The sequence below is a fragment of the Macaca fascicularis genome, chromosome 3, assembly GCF_037993035.2.
Source record: "Macaca fascicularis isolate 582-1 chromosome 3, T2T-MFA8v1.1".
NCBI lineage: Eukaryota > Metazoa > Chordata > Mammalia > Primates > Cercopithecidae > Macaca > Macaca fascicularis.
In genome coordinates, this window is record NC_088377.1 from 122,992,052 (window position 1) to 123,011,700 (window position 19,649).

General features: G+C 38.4%; 1 protein-coding gene across 1 annotated transcript in view; it reads left to right on the forward strand.

Moving 5' to 3' along the window:
• COL28A1 (collagen type XXVIII alpha 1 chain) overlaps nt 1-19,649 on the forward strand; it is a 180,099-nt gene that overhangs the window by 60,959 nt on the left and 99,491 nt on the right. Inside the window, exons 16-18 of the mRNA XM_005550132.4 lie at nt 11,926-11,994; nt 14,675-14,743; nt 15,800-15,868. Coding sequence (XP_005550189.2) covers nt 11,926-11,994; nt 14,675-14,743; nt 15,800-15,868 — 207 coding nt within the window. The remainder of the gene's footprint in view (nt 1-11,925; nt 11,995-14,674; nt 14,744-15,799; nt 15,869-19,649) is intronic.

Here is a 19,649-nt window from a genome sequence, read left to right on the forward strand (position 1 = left end):
TGATAGTTATACTTTTAGTTCTTTAAGGAATCTCCACACTGTTTTCCATACTGGTTGCACTAGTTTACATTCCCACCAGCAAGGTAGAAGTATTCACTGTTCACTGCATCCACGCCAACATCTATTATTTTTTGATTTTTTTGACTACGGCCATTCTTGCAGGATAAGGTGGTATCACATTGTGGTTTTGATTTGCATTTCCCTGATCATTAGTGGTGTTGAGCATTTTTTCATGTTTGTTGGCCATTTGTATATCTTCTCTTGAGAATTGTGTATTCATGTCCTTAGCCCACTTTTTGATGGGATTGTTTGTTTCTTTCTTGATAATTTGTTTGAGTTCATTGAAGATTCTGGGTATTAGTCCTTTGTCAGATGTATAGATTGTGAAGATTTTCTCCCATTCTGTGGGTTGTCTGTTTATTCTGCTAACTGTTCCTTTTGCTGTGCAAAAGCTTTTTAGTTTAGGTCCCAGCTATTTATCTTTGTTTTTATTGCATTTGCTTTTGGGTGCTTCATTATGAAATCCTTGCCTAAGCCAATGTCTAGAAGGGTTTTTTCAATGTTATCTTCTAGAATTTTTATAGTTTCAGGTTTAGATTTAAGTCCTTGATCCATCTTGAGCTGGTTTTTGTATGAGGTGAGAGATGAGGATCCAGTTTTATTCTTCTACATGTGGCTTGCCAATTATTACAGCTGAATTATTCCACTTGAATAGGGTGTCCTTTCCCCACTCTATGTTCTTGCTTGCTTTGTCAAAGATCAGTTGGCTATAAGTATGATGGTTTATTTCTGGGTTCTTTATTTTGTTCCACTGGTCTATGTGGCTATTTTTATACCGGTACCATGCTGTTTTGGTAACTATGGCCTTATAGTGTAGTTTGAAATCAGGTAATTGATGCCTCCAGATTTGTTCTTTTTGCTTAGTCATGCTTTGGCTATGTGGGCTCTTTTTTGGTTCCATATGAATTTTAGAATTGTTTTTTCTAATTCTGTGAAGAATGATGGTGGTATTTTGATGGGAATTTCATTGAATTTGTGGATTGCTTTCGGCAGAATGGTCATTGTCACAGTATTGATTCTACCTATCCATGAGCATGGGATGTGTTTCCATTTGTTTGTGTCATCTATGATTTCTTTCAGCAGTGTTTTGTAGTTTTCCCTGTAGAGGTCCTTCACCTCCTTGGTTAGGTATATTCCTAAGTATTTTATTTTATTTTTCGTGGCTATTGTAAAAAGGGTTGAGTTCTTGATTTGATTCTCAGCTTGCTTGCTTTTGGTGTATGGAAGAGCTACTGATTTGTGTACATTAATTTTGTATCTGGAAACTTTGTTGAATTCTTTTATCAATTCTAGGAGCTTTCTGGAGGAGTCTTTAGGGTTTTCTAGGGAAATAATCATATCATCAGCAAACAGACAGTTTGACTTCCTCTTTACCAATTTGGAAGTTCTTTATTTCTTTCTCTAATCTGATTGCTCTGGCTAGGGCTTCCAGTACTATGTGGCAGAGGGGTGGTGAGAGTGGGCATGCTTGTCTTGTTCCAGCTCTCAAAGGAAATGCTTTCAGCTTTTCTACATTCAGTATTATGTTGGCTATAGGTTTGTCATAGATGGCTGTTACTACCTTGAGGTTTGCTCCTTGTATGCCAATTTCGCTGAGAGTTTTAATCATAAAGTGATGCTGGATTTTGTCAAATGCTTTTTCTGCATCTATTGAGATGATCATGTGATTTTTGTTTGTTGTTTTGTTTTTTTGAGGCAGGGTCTCACTTGTTGCCCAGGCTGGAGTGCAGTGGTACCATTTCAGTTCACTGCAACCTCCACCTCACAGGTTGAAGCAGAAGGCTCCTGCCTCAGCCTTCTGAGTAGCTGGGATTGCAGGTGCCCACCACCATATCCAGCTAAATTTTATATTTTCAGTAGAGATGGGGTTTCACCATGTTGGCCAGGCTGGTCTCGAACTTCTGATCTCAAGTGATACACCTGCCTTGACTTCCCAAAGTGCTGGGATTACAGGTGTGAGCCACCGTGCCCAGCCTGTTTTATTCTGTTCATGTGGTGTATCACATTTATTGACTTGTGTATGTTAAACTCATCCCTGCATCCCTGGTATGAAACCCATTTGATCATGGTGGATTATCTTTTCTATATATTGTTGGATTCAGTTAGCTAGTATTTTGTTAAAGATTTTAGCATCTATGTTCAGCAGGGATATTGGTCTGTAGTTTTCTCTTTTGGTTATGTCCTTTCCTGGTTTTGGTATTAGGGTGATACTGGCTTCATAGACTGTTTCAGGGAGGGTTCCCTTTTTCTCTATCTCGTGGAAAAGTGTCAATAGGATTGATACCAATTCTTTGAATGTCTGGTAGAATTTTGCTGTGAATCCGTCTAGTCCTGGACATTTTTTGTTGGTAATTTTTAAATTACCATTTCGATCTCACTGCTTGTTATTGGTCTGTTAAGGGTATCTACTTCTTCCTGATTTAAGCTAGGAATGTTGTATCTTTTCAGGAATTTATTCATCTCCTCTAGGTTTTCTAGTTTATGTGCATAAAGGTGTCCATAGTAGCCTTGAATGATCTTTTGGATTTCTGTTTGGATTTCTTTTTGATTTTTGGTGCCAGTTGTAAATCTCCTGTTTCATTTCTAATTGAGCTTATTTGGATTTTCTCCCTTCTTTTCTTGGTTAATCTTGCTAATGGTCTATCAATTTATCTTTTCCTTTCTTTGTCTTTTTTTTTTTTTTTTGAAACGGAGTCTTGCTCTGTCCCCTAAGCTGGAGTTCAGTGGCACGATCTCGGTTCACTGCAAGTTCCGCCTCCTGGGTTCATGCCATTCTCCTGCCTCAGCCTCCCAAGTAGCTGGGACCACAGGCGCCCGCTACCACACCCGACTGACTTTTTTGTATTTTTAGTAGAGATGGGGTTTCATCGTGTTAGCGGATGGTCTCAATCTCCTGACCTTCTGATCCGCCCGCCTTGGCCTCCCAAAGTGCTGGGATTACAGGCGTGCGCCACCACACCCAACCAATTTATCTTTTCAAAGAACGAGTTTTTGTTTCATTTATCTTTTGAATTTTTTATATTCAATTTCATTCAGTTCTGCTCTGATCTTGGTTATTTCCTTTCTGCTGAGTTTGGGTTTGGTTTGTTCTTGTTTCTCTAGTTCCTTGAGGTGTGACCTTAGATTGTGCTCTTTCAGACTTTTTGATATAGGCATTTAGGGCTATGAACTTTCCTCTTATCACCACCTTTGCAGTGTCCCAGAGGTTTTGATAGGTTGTGTCACTACTGTCATTCAGTTCGAAGAATTTTTAAATTTCCATCTTGATTTCATTTTTGACCCAATGATCTTTCAGGAGCAGGTTATTTAATTTCCATGTATTTGCATGGTTTTGAAGGTTCATTTTGGAGTTGATTTCCAGTTTTATTCCACTGTGGTCTGAAAGACTGCTTGGTATAATTTCAATTTTCTTGAACTTACTGAGGCTTGTTTTGTTGCCTTTGATATGCTTTATCTTGGAGAAAGTACCATGCACTGTTGAGTAGAATGTATATGTTGTGGTTGTTGGGTAGAACGTTCTGTAAGTATCTGTTAAGTCCATTTGTTCCAGAGTATAGTTTAAATCCATTGTTTCTTTGTTGACATTCTGTCTTGATGACCTGTCTAGTGCTGTCAGTGGAGTATTGAAGTGCACTACGGTTGTTGTATTGCTGTCTCTCTCATTTCTTAGGTATATTAGTAATTGTTTTATAAATTAGGGAGCTCCAGTGTTAGGTGCATATATATTTAGGACTGTGATATTTTCCCGTTGGGCAAGGCCTTTTATCATTATATAATGACCTTTGTCTTTTTTAACTGTTGCTACTTTAAAGTTTGTTTCATCTGGTATAAGAATAGCTACCCCTGGTTGCTTTTGGCATCCATTTGCATGAAATGTCATTTTCTATCCCCTTACCTTAAGTTTAAGTGAGTCCTTATGTGTTAGGTGAGTCTCCTGAAGTCAGCAGATAGTTAGTTGGTGAATTCTTATCCATTCTGCAATTCTATATCTTTGAAGTGGAGCATTTAGGCCATTTACATTCAATGTTAGTATTGAGATGTGAGGTACCATTCATCATGCTATTTGTTGCCTGTATACCTTTTTTTTAAATTGTATTTTTGTTTTATAGGTCCTGTGAAATTTATAATTTAAAGAGTTTCTGTTTTGATGTGTTTCCAGGATTTGTTTCAAGATTTAGAACTCCTTTTGGCAGTTCTTGTAGTGCTGGGTTGGTAGTGGCAAATTCTCTCAGCATTTGTTTGTCTGAAAAAGACTGTATCTTTCCTTCATTTATGAAGCTTAGTTTCAGTGGAAACAAAATTCTTGGCTGATAATTGTTTTGTTTGAGGAGGCTGATGATAGGACCCCAATCCCTTCTAGCTTGTAGGGTTTCTGTTAAGAAATCTGCTGTTAATCTGATAGATTGTCATTTTTAGGTTACCTGGTGTTTTTGCCTCACAAGCTGTTAAGATTCTTTCCTTCATCTTAACTTGAGATAACCTGGTGACAAGGTGCCTAGGTGATGATCTTTTTTGTGATGAATTTCCCAGGTGTTCTTTGAGCTTCTTGTATTTTGATGTCTAATTCTCTAGCAAGGGTGGGGACGTTTTCCTCGATTATTCCTCCAAATATATTTTTCAAACTTTTAGATTTCTCTTCTTCCTCAGGAACACCGATTATTCCTAGGTTTGGTTGCTTAACATAATCCCAGACTTCTTGGACACTTTGTTCATATTTTCTTATTCTTTTTTGTTTGTCTTTGTTGGATTGGGTTAATTCGAAAACCTTGTCTTTGAGCTCTGAAGTTCTTTCTTTTGTCTGTTAAATTCTATAGCTGAGAGTTTCCAGAGGGTTTTGCATTTCTTTCTTTTTTTGAGGTGGAGTTTCGCTCTTGTTGCCCAGGCTGGAGTGCAATGATGCGATCTCAGCTCACCATAACCTCCGCCTCCTGGGTTCAAGTGATTGTCCTGCCTCAGCATCCCGAATAGCTGGGATTATAGGCATGCGCCACCACGCCTGGCTAATTTTTGTATTTTTAGTAGAGACGGGGTTTCTCCATGTTGGTCAGGCTGGTCTCAAACTCCTGACATCAGGTGATCCACCTGCCTCGGCCTCCCAAAGTGTTGGGATTACAGGCGTGAGTCATCGTGCCTAGCCTGCATTTCTATAAGTGCATCCATGTTTCCTGAAGTTTTAATTGTTTTTATTTATGCCATCTATTTCATCAGATATTTCTTCCTTCATTTCTTTTATCATTTTAAAAATTTCCTTACATTGGGCTTCACCTTTCTCTGGTGCCTTCCTGATTAGCTTAATAACTCACCTCCTGAATTCTTTTTCAGGTAGATCAGGGATGTCTTCTTGTTAGGATCTATTGCTGGTGAGCTAGTGTGATTTTTTGGAGGGTGTTAAAGAACCTTGTTTTGTCATATTGCCAGAGTTGGTTTTCTGGTTCCTTCTCATTTGGGTAGGCTCTGTCAGAAGGAAGTTCTAGGGCTCAAGGCTGTCATTAAATTCCTTTTGTCCCATGGGGTGTTCCCTTGATGTAGTAGTCTCACCATTTTTCTAGGGACGTGGCTTCCTGAGAGCCGAGCTGTAGTGATTGTTATCTCTCTTCTGGATCTAGCCACCCAGCAAGTCTACTGGGCTCCAGGCTGATAATGGGGGCTGTCTGCACAGAGTCCTATGATGTGGACCATCTGTGGGTCCCTCAGCCATGGATACCAGCACCTGCTCCAGTGGAGGTGGCAGGGGGGTGAAATGGACTCTGTGAAGGTCCTTAGCTTTTGTTGGTTAGTGCAGTATTTTTGTGCTGGTTGGCCTCCTGCTGGGAGGTAGTGCTTTCAAGAGAGCATCAGCTATGGTAGTATGGGAAGCAATAGGTGGTGGACGGGGCCCTAGAACTCCCATGAGTATATGCCCTTTGTCTTCAGTTACCAGGGTGGATAGGGAAGGACTATTAAGTGGGAGCAAGGCTAGGTGTGTCTGAGCGCAGACTCTACTAGGGTGGGTCTTGCTGTGGTTGCTGTGGGGGATGAGGGTCAATGGAGTTGTGTACCTAGGAGGATTATGGTTGCCTCTGCTGTGCCATGCAGGTTGTCAGGGAAGTGGGGGAAAGCCGGCAGTCACAGGTCTCACCCAGCTCCCATGCAAACCGAAGGGCCGGTCTCGCTCCCACTGTGCCCCTCCAACAACATGGAGTCTGTTTCCAGGCAGTGGGTGAGCAGGGTTGAGAACTTGTCCCAGGCTTCCCGCCTCCCAACTAGGAAAGTCAGTAGAGCTTTCTTTCTTCCCCTGCCTGTGGAGTCTGCACACTGGATTCACGCCCTTTCCTGAGTTCTGACCAGGAGACTTCTCAATCTGTTGAAATTGTTACAAAGTTCAGTCGGAGGTTTCCTTCCCACTGTGGCCTTTTCCCAGTGCCTCTGGCAGACATCCTCAAGGACCCCAGTGATGTGAGGCAGAGATGGCTTGCTAGGGGACCCACTGAGCCCACAGGGATTTTTCCCACTGTTTCTTCTACCCCTGTATTTCGCTCGGCTCTATCAATTGACTCAGCTTCCATAATCTAGACCTAGTGGGGTATGTGTTCAGGGGCGGACAATCTCCCTTTCCCATTTCCATAGTTTGGGCACTCATAATATTTGGGGTGTCTCCTGGGTCCTGCAGGAGCAATCCATTTCCTTCAGCAAGTATGGGTTTTCATGGCTTTCCTAATGTATTCCTGCAGTCGTTCTGGAGCAAAGGTTCACAATGCGAGCCTCCACGTGCTGTTCTTTCCATCCGAGTGGGAGCTGCAATCTAGTCCTGCCTCCTGCCCACCATGATCTCCAAATCTAGTATATGCAAGATATGTTATTATGTAGGATGACCTATGATCTGAGAAACTTGATTATTTCTATTTATTGTAATGTCTCACTTATTTGGGTTCTGACATCCAGTGACTTCTACCATCAGTAAAGCAGCTCTGAATCCAGACGTTATCAAAAGATATTTCTTCTTAGTAAAGAAAATAGTTGTTAAAAACACTGACTTGACCTTGTTATAGAAGTGTATATCCATCCCTAGGCTCCCACTCAAATATATTATCTTAAAATATTTTTCAATTGGGTTAAAATAAGGAAACTCATTTAAGAAAACTAGTGTTGATGCCCTCCCACAAGGACCAACAGGAATCCATCCAGAGTTTTAGCAAGGCTTGTTGACTCTGTAGGGAGGGAGACCACATACGATGAACCTACAGGAACTCAGGAAGAGGATGAAAGATATTTCATAGGATTTGCGCTTGTGTTAGGTGATTTTTGGGAATCATTTAAGAAATCAGGGCCAGGCGCGGTGGCTCTCGCCTGTAATTCCAGCACTTTGGGAGGCCGAGGAGGGTGGATCACAAGGTCAGGAGATCGAGACCATCCTGGCTAACACATTGAAACCCCGTCTCTACTAAAAAAAAAAAAAAATTAGCCGGGCATGGTGGCAGATGCCTGTAGTCCCAGCGACTCAGGAGGCTGAGGCAGGAGAATGGCGTGAATCCGGGAGGCAGAGCTTGCAGTGAGCTGAGATTGCGCCACTTCACTCCAGCCTGGGTGACAGAGTGAGACTCCATCTCAAAAAAAAAAAAAAAAAAAAAAAAAGGAATCAGGGATGGGCTCTGGGTTGAATGTTATCAATAATCGGAGATAAGTTTAGGATTGGGTATTTAATGAATCTCATCTAGAAGTTGGGACAAATGGAGTTAGGCTGAGTCATAACTGGTAGAAGTAGCCATCACTCATTTTAGCCAATATTGGAGATGTTTGATCATTTGAGGGTTTTGTACAGTGTTTGCTGTTTTCGTCTGTGCTTAGATATAATTATGGAATAGTCTGGCTTTCCTCTTGGTCCATCACAGTCATGGGGTGGCCTTGTATGATCTTGGTGATTTGTCAAATTGTTCGTGTTTGGCACGATAGCCTAGTTGCCAGGGTCAGGTCAGCTCCTCGTTGTTAGGGATTGCTTTTCTCTTTTTCACTGGCTATTTGTTTTCTTTACAACAGCTGCAGATTATACCAGATTAGAAATGGGAATGGGGCTGGTGATAGAAGCTACTAGAGGCTGATACAGCCATAAAAAGCAGTGTAAGTGAAGCTGCCAGAGGGGGAAGGATATAAGAAATGTGTAAAAAAGCAGAGAGCTCATATCAATTCAGAGTCATTTATATATCAGCCTTTAAGCATATCGTTATATTGTATATTATATTGGAATAACAATTGATATTCATGATTATATCAAGTGTTGGGTTTCAATCTTGAGTGACTTATTTTCATTTGCTGGTAGTTATTTCTTCTAGCTGTTTGTATTTAAATAGCAGAAATAAATAGTGATATGAATTTTAGATGCAATACAATTCTTTTTTCAAGTCTCTTAGCTCTGGTTGTACTGCAGCTCCAAAATACTCCAAAAAACTCCAAAAAATACATAAGATGCTCTTTCTTCCTTTGGAGCAGTGAGAACTGAATACAACAGAATCATTGTTTTATGAGTTCAGTAAATTAACTTTTTCAGGTGGTGTTGTGACATGGTGCATGTATTTTTACATCTGGAGCTCATGCAAAGAAAACACTTTGAAATATCAGGATATTATTACATAGCAAAGCTTTTATCTGCTGTTCCCTCAATACTATCTTCTTTTTCCTTTCTTCCTTTCCTATTCTTTTACATATAACACTAGATTCAGAGACCTTGGTGTCTGTGATTCAAGTGATAATATACACATGCCTCTGATAAGGCCTCTCATATATAAAGGTACAAAACAAAGTTGTACTTATGGCGTGAGTATTTAAACGTCAATAACACTGCACAAAAAGGGACCCTCTCTTACGTGTTTAACAAATATTTGCAAACTAGTGGCTGTGAGTTTGGTTTTGGAGTCAGAGTGGACTTGACTCTCACTTCTGCCATCTAACAGTTGTGTGACCTGGGGTGAGTTACTTACGCTCATCTGAAAAATGGGGATCGCCACTTTACTGGGGTTGTTGTGAGGATAAATGAAAGGATGTAAAGCATTTAGCACAATATCTGATGCATAAGAAATCAAGTTCTGAATCAGAATAATCCAGCTCTGAGCCAGAACTTGAGTCTATTATGTTTTCCTTCCATAATATTGATGTAGATCAAGGGTTGATAGAAAGTAGAACACTAAGGAGTGTATTCCAGGGCATCTCTTAGTACAGGTTCTATATATTTAATATTATATAAAGTTTGATCTAATGATACTTTTTTTTTTTTTGAGACAGAGTTTCGCTCTTGTTTCCCAGGCTGGGGTACAATGGCATGATCTTAGCTCACCGCAACATTCACCTCCCCTGTTCAAGCTCTCCTGCCTAAGCCTCCCAAGTAGCTGGGATTACAGGCACGTGACACCATGCCCAGCTAATTTTGTATTTTTAGTAGAGATGGGGTTTCTCCATGTTGGTCAGGCTGGTCTCGAACTCCTGACCTCAGGTGATCCACCCACCTCAGCCCCCCAAAGTGCTGGGATTACAGGCATGAGCCACCGTGCCTGCTAAATGATACATTTTTCTTCATAAAAACATTTATTTAGTTCAAACATTGGCCAACTGTGGAGCTGGCTGCCTGTTTTTATAAATAAAATGTTATTGGAGCACAGGTATACTTGTTCACTATGTATTATCTATGGCTACTTTTGTACTACCAATGCAGCATTGATCAATTACAAAAGAGACGTTATTATGACCCTCAAGTCCAAAATGTTTACTATCCAACTGTTTAAAAGTTTTGCAGCCCTAATATAGTCTAAATACAACTGCAATTAAAATGAACATCTTAACTATGTTACTCAATCCAGTAGTCAATTCTCTGTTGTCAATTTATTTGCCCTGTTGGTAGCATTTGACAGATGGATCCCTCACCTTCTTTTTTTTTTTTTTTTTTGAGACGGAGTCTCGCTCTGTCACCCAGGCTGGAGTGCAGTGGCCGGATCTCAGCTCACTGCAAGCTCCGCCTCCCGGGTTCACGCCATTCTCCTGCCTCAGCCTCCCGAGTAGCTGGGACTACAGGCGCCCGCCACCTCGCCCGGCTAGTTTTTTGTATTTTTTAGTAGAGACGGGGTTTCACCGTGTTAACCAGGATGGTCTCGATCTCCTGACCTCGTGATCCGCCCATCTCGGCCTCCCAAAGTGCTGGGATTACAGGCTTGAGCCACCGCGCCCGGCCCCCTCACCTTCTTGAAACACTCTCTTCACTTCGTCTCTCTGGCTGCTTCCTTCTCAGTCTCCGCTGCGGCTTCTTCATCTCTGACCTCTAATGATTGGAGTGCTTAAAGGGCAGGCTCAGTCCTGGGACCGTCTCTTTTTTCCATTACTTGGCAAAGTCACTCAATTATGGCCTTTAATATCATTTATATACTGTGGGCTCCCAAATTTATGTTAATCCCAGGCCTCCCCCACCTACTTGATATCTCTATTCGAATGTTCGTTTTAGGCATCTCAAACTAAACATGTCCAAAACTGAACTCCTGATCTCACCCTCTACCTCAAACCTTGCTTTTCTCTCAGGCTTTTTCTTCTTGGTCAATGACAACTCTATTCTGCCAAAAGCCTTGGAGACATCCCGGAGTCCTCTCAATCCTCAGCAAATCCCATTACTCTACCTTCAACATTATCCAGGTTCTGAGCACTCCCCACCACCTCTGCTCTCAACACGCTGCTTTGTGCCCCACCATCTCTCACGTAGACCTCCCTTCAGTCTGTTCTCCATACAGCTTCCAGATGGGGCCTTAAAAAACAAGTCAGATCTCTCACTTCCCTTCTCAAAACCCTCCAGTGGCTTCCTATCTCACTCAGAGAATAGCCAAGTCCTTACAATGGCCTCAAAGGCCCCAGTAATCCTTCTACCTGACTCCACTGCCATAATTCTCTGACTTCATTGTCTACCGCTCTCCCTCATGGAGATGGTTCCACCAGCACTGTCTCCTTGCTGTTTCTGGAACATGTCAGGCATGATCTTTGCTTTGGCTGTTTCTCTGCCTGGAATGCTTTTCTTCTGGGTTTCTACCTGGCTCATTGCCTCTCATCAGTGACATCATCTCTGGACATCTTAACCAAAATCATCGCTGCCTCCTCTCTTCCCTGATTAATTTTTCTCCTTCACACTTATTATTCAACAGACTAGTTATTTTATCTACCTGTCTTGATTACTATCTTGTTTCCCCTACTAAAATCTAAGCTCAACGTAGGACAGAGATTTTGAGCTGTTTTGGTCACTGTTGTTTTCCGAGTGTTTGGAACACTTTCTGGCATATAATGGGCACTCAACAAACATCTGTATAAAGACACAGAAAGAATGAATGATGTTCTTCTTGTTGGTACTTTAATTTTCTTTTCTCAATTTCATGGAAGAAGAAAAATAGGGCTCTTTAATTTTGCTGCATTCACTTGAGATCATTTCTTAATTTTCAAAATGCATTTTAAATAAGATTTGGAGGGAAAGGGTATTTAGAAAATTTAAAAATATTTTTCTTCAATTTATCTCTCAAATTCTATTTTTATTATATCCTATGAATTTTCTACTTTTAAATATTTCTGTTATAATCTTAGCAGAAAATGTTTGTGTTATAACAACTATTTAGGAATTTTTGTTTGTGAGAAAAATGATTGATAAATATAAGCCTATACAAATGCTCACCAACTTAGACCGAATAGCAAAATGTCATTTACTATTTTGGAGAATTTGAACTATAAACTGTTTAAAAGGAATAAAATAAAGTTTTATAATTTTCCATGTTGAACTTTTTTTATGGTATAAAGATAGATTTTAACATAGCCTAATTCCAGGTTAGCAAAGTATGAAATAATAAGATTTTGTTTTAATGTTGTATTTCTGTGCAGGGGGATATGGGACCTGTGGGACCCCAAGGACCAATGGGGATCCCTGGAATCGGGAGTCAAGGGGAACAGGTAATTAATGCATTCTTCCTTTCCCTTCAGTGCAGAACATTCTAGCCCCATCTTGGTCTTCATTGAAGGCCAGTCCTGCAAACAGCTATGAGTGTGTTTGACAGTTAATTGCAATGGAGTATAAGTCCAGAAATGAATATAGGGAAGGATAAGATGGTTTCATAAGAAGATATTATTTTTTAGAACTTCCAAAGGCTTAAAAAATAGGTAGTGTGTTTCATGAGGCTGTGACTTTTAACATTAAAACCTAATTAACAAGGTAAAGGTTTTGGTGCAATATTTTTAGTTCCCCTTGGGAACAACAGTTTACTTACCTGCTCGTTTGTATATTTTTTTTCTCCTTGAAGCTTTGTGAAAATTGAACCCCACTCTCTCCCAAAGGAGTAGAGTAGTATCCCCCCACCAACCACTCCAACAAGCTACATACCAATTTTTAAAAAAGTATTATAGTTAAAACTTGGACCAGGATCAGAAGTAACCACTTAGTTTAAGGGGCACCCTTCTTGAATAGAAGCAAACCACAGAGAAAATTTATAAATGACACCTGGCCCGTTGGTGAGAAGAAAAGAAAGATCTGTAAGAATGTCTACGTTCGTGATTAGAACCACTTCCAAAATCTTCTGATAACTTTTGGAAAATCTGGGTATTGTGATAAATCTAAATAATGTGAAGATAGTATAACAGTACTCTCTACTGTTGTTAACCATGTAGTTTTTTGTTTACCGTATGCTTTGTTGTTTACCGTATACTTATGCAGTCTCATAATCAAAGTGACCAACAAATCCAGTTTTATGCTAAATATCTCCTGGTTAGAAAGTGGCAGGTTAGGTTTGATTAAGATTTACGATTAAGATTTATGATTAAGGTTTGAATTATTCTATTGCTTAGAGAATGAATAATGCTTTCTTTATCTAGGGTAGTGGGAGAATGGAAGAATTTAAAAAATGAGATAATTCCAAATGTCATTGTTGAGATTAACTTTGGGTTTATTTCTAATTGTCTGCTAATTTATTGTTGTTATTACTTTTTTTGTTAGTCCAAACAACAGCAAAGTTGGGTATGACTCCTTTTTCCATTACCTTGCCCTTGACAGAGGTCCTAGGAATCTTAAGGTACAGAAGAAGCCAAGATAACTGTATAAATATTTAGATAATAATTAAGAGCTGGATATTTGGGCAACTCAAATCATGATTTGATGATACCAGCAGACATTCTCAAGCCTTGTAGTTTATTTGTTGGTTTTAGCAGGGGCTTACTGATCCCAAAAGTGGCTGGACAATGCTGTCACATCTTGGGTCTTGCGGTGCTCCTGGTGCTGAGTCACTACTATGGGGCTAAACGTGAGGTTCAAAGACAAGTCTGTCCAGATGGCCTGTGAATTCTGGACCTCCTACCTACAGCTTCTCGTTGCCTTTAATGCTGTTCCTTGGTGGAGGTTGTTGTTCTTCAGCTTGGGAAACAAAACAAAACAAAACAAAACAAAGCAACTCTTGTACGTCTTTCATTTTCTCACCCCCTTTTCTTCTTTTCAAAAAGAAAAAGAATTTTGGGTAGATGTGTCCTTATAGAGCTGATCTTGATTGGAAATGAGACCTCTATTTGTAAAATGATCTGAGCAAGAAAATCATTTATTTACCTTTTAAGACAAATGATATAAATTCTACTTAAATTTAACCTCTGTTCATTTACTTAAATTTAACCTCAGTTATTCAATGATCTTATCTTTAATTTTATGTGTTTATCCATTACATTCTTGTTATATTCGATCTTCCTATTTCTTTTATAAAAATAAGTGTTTTCCCTCATGTGTTTATAAGGGAACTTCTGTTTCCAGCAACATGTTTACAATATCTCTTAAATGGCCCACAGATTTCTGTTAAATATTTGGAGGCTTGATCAACTCAGATCTTTTACAAAATAGAGTGAAATATAAACAACCACATATACACATGTACATATATGTGCACATCCCTTTTTATACCCACGTGTAAAAACCTCCTTTATAGTGTGAAGGAGGGAGTCAAGTGTTTGAACATTCTTCAATTTGGAATCTACTGACTATTGCTTCTTAGAGCCTAGGTCAAACCTTCAATTTACCATCCTGATACATATATATTGGGACAACTGGGATATAGGTTTGCCTGCATGTGACAGAGATATGAAATAGGTTAACTAGATGTAATTTTATTTTCCTTACTTAAAACTCCAAGCTGGTATAGTGACTGTATTAATCAGTCTTGTTAGTCTGCCATACTGAGGGTGCTGTCCTCATCTGCGTGATCCTGGATGGCCACCCTCTCTTAATTCCAGCTACTGAAGAAGAGGAAAAGGAAAGGAGAAGGCATACCTCTTCTTTTAGCATGAACCAGGAATTACATACATCACTTCATTCACATCCCATTGGCTAGAATCTAGCCCACATGGCCACTCCTGGCTGCAACAGGGACTGAGAAACATGGTCTTTATTCTAGGCAGACATATGGGCCAGCTAAAATTTCTCTTAATATGGAAATAGGGAAGAATGCAAATTGTGGTTTAACTAGCAGCCTCTGCCACCCCACTCCACAAATGTTTATTGAGTATAAGTAACTTATTATGGAGTTTGAACTAAAGTTTCACTTTAGAGGATTTGAAACTACTTAATTTCACTAATACTATTTTATAAAATTTTATTTTAAAGGGAATCCAAGGTCCTATTGGTCCACCTGGTCCACAAGGGCCCCCAGGACAAGGCTTACCTGGTTCCAAGGTAACTTTGTAAATGAGAGCAGAGTTTAATATATCTATAGTATAATTGCTGTTTTCTAATCAGTGCCAGTGCATTTAGAAGACAGCAGATAGAATGAACTTAATCAGAGATCTCTACTTAATGCAAAATGTTACTGATATTCCTGACAATTTAGAAAATGTAATATGTATTCTTTATGCTTTAAGAAAGTTTTACTTATGCAATTTTCATTTGTTGTTTTCTTTGTTACTTTTACTTATGAGATCCTATTCTAGCAACTCAAGCAGTAATATTAACAGAGGCAACTAGTGGTTATGTGTCTTTCTAGGTTGGCTAACTTTCATTCTCACCACCACTCTGACAGTAGGTCCAACTACTAAAACCATAGCTAAAGAGATGGGATCAGAAATGACCTAACAAATAAAAATGTTTTATGTACTTGGGAATCAAACTATCTCATAGATTGGAACTATTATTTTTTCCTTGAGGAGGAGCATGGCACTTATTTAACTAGTTATCCTTAATATTGCTTCTAAGAATCATGAATCATTGTTAAATAAATAAAATGCTTCTCTGAGACTGCTCACCTTAGAACTCACTCCTTAGAGCTGTACGTGTGAGAAGCCCCTCAATGGAGCACTCTGACTATTCTTGAGAGTTTTGATTTGGAGCTTGTCCTTAAAAGCTCAAGTTGTGTTCTCTGCTTATGACATTGCTCTTGATCAGCAGTTACCTTGCCTTTTCCTGTGCCAATTTTAGTTGTTCTTGAATGCAGCTGCCTATCTTTTCCAGATACCCTCCACAAGGGGCTCCTTAAAAATCAATTCTGAATATGCTATATGGCCTATATTTTAAGTCAGACCATATATACATCAAATATTATATATATTTTTCATTTACATAGATTCCAAATCTGGTGCAAATCCATCCATCTGAAGGGATTTCAGGCAATATATATGAATTGAGCATATGAAACTGTTTTACTTTATTGATATAAGACAGGTTTTAGGAGATCAACAGCAGGAATATATTATTTTCACTTTGCTGCTGTATTAAAATACTCCCTTTTCTTACTAGGGAGAAGTAGGCCAAATGGGACCTACAGGCCCTCGAGGACCAGTGGGAATTGGAGTACAAGGTCCAAAGGTGAGTTGACTGCTGCTCAGAAGTGATATGATACTTTATTTAATATTATGTAAGGTTTCCTTTATATTTAATTGCAGTACAGATCCTGCATGTGTTATCTAATGCTATATTAACGGGCTCCTTTTACTTTTTAAGTGTGGCTACTACTACTGCAAAAGCTATAATTACGTGTATGGCTTGCTTTATATTCCTCTTGGACAGTGCTGCTCTAAAATATATACTCCACTGGGGTGGCACTTTGTTTATCTTGGTTTATTATGGAATCCCCAGCTTTGGGGACATGATAGATTCTCAATAAATACTGCTGAATAAATGAACAAATACTTAGTTTGCCCTTCACAGTTTCTATAACTCATCCTGAAGTTATATAGGATCTAGAGAGCCATGTTGAGCACTCAACTTCACCGTTGTTCTGTTGTTATTGTCATATTCTTACAAGCATTTGAGTATTAGAAGAATAAGATGCAGGTCTAAGAAGAATATACATGTTACATATATAAGCATATCATTACAAAGGATAAAAATGTATTAATATAGTAATAGTAGCTGACATTTTTACATGGTTTCCATGTGCTACACAGTATACTAAGTGCCAAGTTTGACATATATGTTTATACATATATGTAATATATGCCTCTGTGTATGTATGTATACAAACATGTTATATACATGTCAATGGCAGAGAGGCAATATACAATATAGTAAGGCTCAGCTGTTAGACTACCCAAGTTCAAATCTCAGTTCCACCACTTACGACATATGCAATCTTAAACTCACTTTAAAAAATGAAGTATGGTTCGGCCGGGGGTGGTGGCTCACGCCTGTAATCCCAGCACTTTGGGAGGCCGAGGTGGGTGGATCACGAGGTCAAGAGATCGAGACCATCCTGGCCAACACGGTGAAACCCCATCTCTACTAAAAATACAAAAAAATTAGCCGAGCATGGTGGCGGGCGCCTGTAGTCCCAGCTACTCAGGAGGCTGAGGCAGGAGAATGGCGTGAACCCAGGAGGCGGAGCTTGCAGTGAGCCTGGGTGGCAGAGCGAGACTCTGTCTCAAAAAAAAAAAAAAAAAACATTAGCTGGGCATGGTGGTGTGTGCCTGTAGTCCCAGCTACTTAGGAGGCTGAGGCAGGAGAATCGCTTGAACCCAGGAGGCGGAGGTTGCAGTGAGCTGAGATTGCGCCACTGCACTCCAGCCTGGCGACAAAGTGAGACTCAGTCTTAAAAAACAAAAATGAAGTGTTTCAAATATATTCACCATATAGAGAACAATACGAAGAGCACCTGTGTATTCCACAGCCCAGCTTTATCAAATGTTAACATTTTACCACACTGACTCTAGACTTTTTAAAAGAAACATTGTAGGTGTGGCTGAAGGTCCCTGCTGACACTCCCCAATCCCACTGCCCTCCCTTCTCTCCTCACACATAATCATTATCATGAATTTGGTGTTTATCATTATTTTGAAGTTTTTATAATTTCCTACATGTTTTTATCCATAAAATATATATCGCTTTTTTTGTGTTCTTGAACTTTACATGATATATCATTCTGCAATATATTTATAGTCAGCCTTACGTTTTATTTGTGCTTTTATATGCCACTAATTCATTGATATTAATCGCATTATAGTATTCCACTATATGAAAATATCTCATTTTATATTTATTCATCTTCATGTTGGTGGATATTTAAATTGCTTCTCATTCTTTTTGATTTTGCCAACAATGCTGCCACAAACATTCCATTTCCTTTTGTATAATTTAGAGGACAAGTTTCTTGACTTGTAGAAGATAGACAGCTAGAGGTAGAATGGGAAGATCATAGAGCATGCGAGTCTTCAATTTTGATACTGTAAAAAATCTTGTCCAAAATGCTTGTGCCAGTTTACCTTCCTGCTAGCAATAGGTAATGGTGTTCTTTTCTCTAAATCTGTGCAAATGTGAAATGTGTACAAATGTCTCTTATTGTGTTATATAAACTGCAAATATCTTCTCCTAGGCTGTGACTTATTTTTTTCACTTAGAGTACTTCTTAGTATACAGAAGTTTTAAATTCTGATATATTTCTATCCCTTTATGATTTGTGATTTTTGAATATTATTTTAAAACATTTCTTGACCTCAAATTCATAAAGATACTCTTATGCATTTTTTTCTGAAATTTTTATTGTTTTGTTTTAAAAATTTAGGCATTTAACCCACACAGAATTTATTTTTGTGTGTGGGTCAATGTAGGGATCTATTTTTTATTACAATAAATAAGCAAGTACCCCAGAATCAGTTATTTAATAGTCCATCTTTACAACACTGATTTGCAGTACCACCTCTTTCATATATCAGGCTTCCATATTTTGAGCATCAGTGCCTGAGCTCTCTATTCTACTCGATTTTTCTATTTATATCTCTCAGTGCTATTACCTCCTTGTCTTGATTATAATAAATTTATAATATGTTCTGTCATCTAAAAGGAAAAATACTCTCATCTTCTTTCTTGGTAATTATTGACTCTAAGATACATATTTTAGGGTTGGCTTGTCAAATTTAACAGGATACCACATTTGGTTTGCACTAAATCTACAAATTAAATAGTAAGTCTTTCATACCACAGAGTAAAGCTCTAACTTTTCAAGAAAATATTTGTAATTTTTTCCATAAATGTCTTGTACTTTTTTAGTTAAATTTATTTCCAGATACCTTGCAGAAAGTTTTGTAATTGTGAATTTTTTTCTACATCTTTTAACTAACTAGTATAGGTCTAGGTCTATAGGAGAAGGGTTTTTTTGTTGTTTGTTTTCTTTGTTTGTTTGTTTTGGCATGTTGATTTTGTATCCAGCCACCCTGTGAAATCTCTGTGGAATCTCTTGCTTTTTCAGTCTCTATGTACACAATCATATTGTCTGAAAATAAAGTTTTACCTATTCTTTTTTAGCTCTCCTTTTATTATTTTTTTGTCATTTTGTACTGCTGGGATCACTTGTACAATGTTTAAAAGAAATGACTTCAAAAGAAGTGCTTCTAAAATGTCACTTCTAAGTGTGACATTTGCTGAAAGTTTTTGATAGATACCCTTTATTAGGTTAAGGTAATTCCCTTCTTTTTTGGTTGTACCAAATGTTACTTATTAAATATAAATGATTACTGGATTTTATCAAATTATGCGTCTACTAAGATAATTGTGTTGTTTTCCACTTTTAACTTCTTAATATGATACATTACAGTTACAGAGTTTTCACATGTCAAACCATCCTTGCATTCTTAAGATAAACTCAATTCATTATGTGTACTTTTTATGATGATCATTCAACTGACTAATCTTTTATTCAAGATTTTTCTTTTATTTTAATAACTATGTATTATCTAATTGGCATATAATAAATGTACATGTTTAAAGTATAAAATACAATGTTTTGAGATATGTATATACCCTTGGAATCATCACTGCAATCAAGATGATAAGTATTTCTATAACCCTCAGAAGTTACCATCTGTCCTTCTATCCCTCTGTAACTTCTTGTATGTTCACTAATATGCTTTCCACAGATCTGCTTTCCAATTATCCACTAACCATTGACCTGTTTTTTGTCATCATAGATTAGTTTGCATTTTCTAGATTTTTATGGAATTATATACTTTATGATATTTTTCTGGCTTCTTTTAACTCAGCAAAATCATTTTAAGATCCATGTTGTAGCATATATATGAACAGTTCATTTCTTCATATTATGGAATACTATTGTATTATATGGATATGCCACAATTTGTTTATCCATTCACCTGTG